The 4,236-nt window shown below is 42.4% G+C and overlaps 1 protein-coding gene; it reads left to right on the top strand.

The window, feature by feature from the left end:
• Positions 1-1,657: 1,657 nt before the first annotated feature.
• Positions 1,658-2,688, top strand: GSTUM_00002444001 (uncharacterized protein; the record flags this gene model as incomplete). XM_002836183.2 has 2 exons in its annotated part: positions 1,658-1,885; positions 1,956-2,688. The coding sequence occupies exons 1-2, from the start codon at positions 1,737-1,739 to the stop codon at positions 2,686-2,688; spliced, it is 882 nt and encodes a 293-aa protein (XP_002836229.1). The 5' UTR covers positions 1,658-1,736.
• Positions 2,689-4,236: the final 1,548 nt, after the last annotated feature.

Here is a 4,236-nt window from a genome sequence, read left to right as displayed (position 1 = left end):
TAGGATGTCTTCCTCTATTCTTCCTCTCCTTGCCTTCCAAGTCTTTCTTTGAGATTGTGTTTTGACAGTTGTTAGGAGGATATTAAGGTAGTCAGAAATCTGCTGATATTTCATCTGAGGCTTGTATAACCCAAACATTATTCTCTTGGTAAACTCAGAGAGGTGATGGGTTGGAATAGGCTTTTTTGGATGACTATGAAGAATAGGAGGCATAGTATTTAAATGAAATAGAATCAGATAATATGATTGTATTTTTCTTGAGTTGATGCAATCTCCTCCGAGGGGGCTGAAAATAGTAGGACAGGGGTGATGGGCGATGGTTGCCACGTACCTTGGATGGTCTGTTATTTTTATTAACAAACAATACCTCTAAAACATTGCTGGATTTGGCTGTTCTTTGCCAAAGTGCTTTCTTAAAACAGTTTTGTGTTCTAACATGCAGTGTAAGTTTCACATCCCATTCTCCTACTTTTGAATATACTCTTCATCCAGATACAAATACTCATGCGGCAAATCCACTAGGTTTGGCTGCCTGGCCCATTTATTCACTTCTACCTCTTCCTCACTTGCCTCACCATTATAAAAGTACCTTTCTGAGTTCTCATTTCCCTCTTATCCAGTCCCATACTCCAGGTTCTCTCCTTCAAGGCTACTCTCTTCTCCGTTGCCCTGTTCCTTAATCCTAATACCTCAAGCTTTTTCTTATTCAAATATTGGTCTAATTGACAAGCACTCTGAAGCTGCTTTGGCTCTCTCTCATGCCTCTTGCTTTTTCTCCAAAAAATGTCCTTTAAGAACCTAACTTGCGACTCTTTTGATTTTCGCCTTCCAAATTAACTCCACCTCCTTCCTTCAATGCACTCTTATCATCTTTGAGCTGTGTATTCTTATGGTACATCTTAATTGCATCAAATGCTGAATTTTTATCTGTAATTTCTTGATATTTCAAGCTTGAGGAAGGTTAGTCCTTATTGCTCTCCACCCTACTCTTATCCATATTCAAATCCTCTTGTTCATCTTCTTCATCACTTAAGTTGCTTATAATATCAAACTTCAACTCTGAATCCTCTAACGTATCTTTTCTCGTCCAAGCCCTCTCAGAGAATTCCTCCTCCTCCTTCAACCATCTATTTGAAGAATCGTCCTCGGGGCTAATCGACCTGGCTGCACCTCAGGCTAAAACTCTGATTTCTCACCTGTCATCTACCAGTACTGGCTCCTCTGCTGCTACTTGTATTTATCTTATATCGAGCGCTTTCTAATTGTTTTCCTTATACTGCTGAGAGCTCATGTGTCTTTCATAATTTCTGTTTTTGTCTTCAACTCTTGTTTCTCTATTCTCCTTTTTTTTTTTTGTTATTCCTTGTGTAAAGTCCTTTTGATTCACTTTACCTTTGCTTTTACAGCGCTATTTACATTATTAATTTGTGGTTGTGCTGTTTCCGTTGATCAAAGTGGTGTTGTTTTTGCCGGATACGTAGGTTGATTCTAAGGTGCCGGCACCATACCGTAGTTTGGCTACCGCATCTTAGCCCTGTCCATTCACAAAATTCTATGAAATGTGGACCCTCCAACGGATCCTCGCGTTGCCTCCAATGGTTCCTTACCCCAGGTTTTTTTTTTCTTTTTCGCTAACCTACTTCTCATTTCCCAGCACACCTGCCGGCTGGTTGGCACAGCTGTGCAATACAAAACCGCTGTCTCCTCCCCTATATGCAAGTACAAACCAAGCCGACATGGTCTCCCTTCTCCGCAACCCCCTTGCAACAGCGGATCAGCTTGCCTCATCACCGAGTCAGGCTGATGGAATTCCGGCTGACTTAGAGACGTCATTGAGATGGGCGGGAAGCGAGCTTATTCAAGCTGCCGGTATCCTTTTGCGATTGTATGCTGTTCTACACACTCCGTTTCTTGAATCTTCTCAAAGCTACAATCAGATTTCTGACTTGTCTTAGGCCGCAGAAGACAGTTGCTACGGCAATAGTCCTTTTCCAACGCTTCTACCTTCTATCCAGCATGCGTTCTTGCGCGATTACCGACTCCTGTCATGCCGTTATATTCTTATCGTCGAAGCTCACAGAGCATCCGGCGACGCCTCGAGATATTATAAATGTGACTACTTATCTACTAAATACTCCATCACCTTCGCCGATCTCCCCTGCCCCGGCAGCCGGCCAAGGATCGACACCCCCGGAAGAGCACTACGTTACAGAGCAGGAATATTACATCAGGAGAACACGCCTACTCAATGTCGAAATGGAAATCCTTAAAGCCTGTGGATTTCAAACACATCTTTCGTTGCCGTACACCCTTTGCATAAACTACATCCAGTCACTCTCCGTGCTCTCAGCCGAGGTAGTGAAGAAATCGTTCGGGTACCTGACGGATGCCTTGCTTTCGCCAAGTCTTTTATACCTAACACATCAACCAAACTCTTTGGCTGTTGCTGCGGTATATATCGGTGCTCGGGAATGCGAGGTTAAATTGCCTGCTGCGTGGTGGGATGTGTTTGATTGTGAACGAGAAGAATTGGGGTTCTTGGTGGTTTGTATGAAGGGTGTGAAGGAGTTTGTTGAGAGTGAGAGGAAGTTATGGAGCGGCAGAAAGCCTGGTGTCCCTTGGGAGTTAGATGATTTGGAGATACACCTGGAAAGGAGAAGAGTCCTAGACGGTGAAGCAGAGGTCTAGCTCTACCGGCAACATTGTCCTCCATCCAGATTTGAGCTCTTATTATATTTTACCCTTGTTTTGCGTCGAGAGTTTGGGGGGCCATGGTTTCTTTAAGGAATTTGCGGAATAGCACTGCCGTAAATTATTCAATCACAAACGTCGCAGCAATAAAAGCCACAGCAAGCCTTCCAAATCCGACTGCGGTCTCTGAAATAGTCGATCCGTTGTGAGGAACGCTACTCGGGCATGGAAGTAAAAATCGAGTTCTCCAGAGAACCCTGCCGTTGCCATGAAGGCTGAGTTGGCTAGAATTGCTGAAAAGATCTGCATGCCTGAGATACCAAGTACCCAGACCAATACTGGGCAGACGTAACATGAGACTGATGATCACTGGTATTGGACTGGTATGATGTTAGAATGGTAAAATAAAAGAATCAGGTTTCGAGAGAAGGTTAGAAATAAAAGTGGTTGATTTTGTTAAATCAAATAGCCTTTGTCAAATAAGTATTCCGTTTATCACAAGTAGTGATATTGCCTGGCACTATATCTCTGTGTGCCCTTTCACAAGTCTCCAAATCTCTACCTGCTACCACCGATAGTAGTACTATGAGCTCTGTCGAAGGGGTTGCTGATATGTCATTTGATAAGTATATTGAATAGCACAATCAACAACTTGGATATGAACTTGAAATGACTCCTACACCTATGAGAAAGGTTAGTTTAGTACTTGAAGTAATAGACTCAGAATTGAGAATAAAGTTAATCTAACCAGTAATCTAAAAGGCAATTGAGGACTCAGAAGGAGAGAAAGAAAATGACGAGCCTGAAATTCCGAGTCTGAAGAAAACAGACCGAACCGTAATACCTGCAACTTGTGATACAATTAGACATCTCCGTCATTATGGTTAGACCTACTAGCAGCTTTATGAGAAATACAACATACCTATGTGAAGCCTTTACCGCCACCTCCATGGTACAGCCACCACTACACACATCCAAAATACCAATAGTCAGCATAATCCCAAGCCAGTTTTTACGGGTTCACTTATTTGCCGTCTTATTGATACTGCCATGGCTAGCACAGATAACCGCTGCCTTCTGCTGACTGAGGTTGCTAGATTAGTGGGAATTAAGGCATCTGATTGATCCTTACATTGTATCTTTTGAAGTCAGGACTAAAACTGGCATGTGGCATAGGTTAAGCTATTTTTGACCATAAAGTCTAAAGAAAACAAGCTCAATTGGGCTATGGATTTCCATGATTAGGATGTAAACAATTTTGGTAATATAATCATTTCCGACGAGGCAGCCTTCAATTGCGGGAAATTGTTGGGTACTGTATGGGTCACTTGTAAGGCAGTTGAAGAGTATGATGAAAATTGCCTTGTACTTAGGTTCAAAAAACTCACAACCATTATAGTTTGAAGTATGATCTGTGGTAGTCAAAAGCTAGAGCTCATCATTTGGGAAATAGATAGCTGGGGCAAAATTTCCTCTCAAACATATCTTGAATGCATCATCCATCCTGTTCTTATACCATAGTAGCTACAACTTTGTCAGCAAGGT

This window comes from Tuber melanosporum, assembly GCF_000151645.1.
Source record: "Tuber melanosporum whole genome shotgun sequence assembly, scaffold_132, strain Mel28".
Lineage (NCBI taxonomy): Eukaryota > Fungi > Ascomycota > Pezizomycetes > Pezizales > Tuberaceae > Tuber > Tuber melanosporum.
The sequence above is the reverse complement of the archived record's forward strand: the minus strand, read 5'-3'. Positions and strand labels throughout refer to the sequence as shown.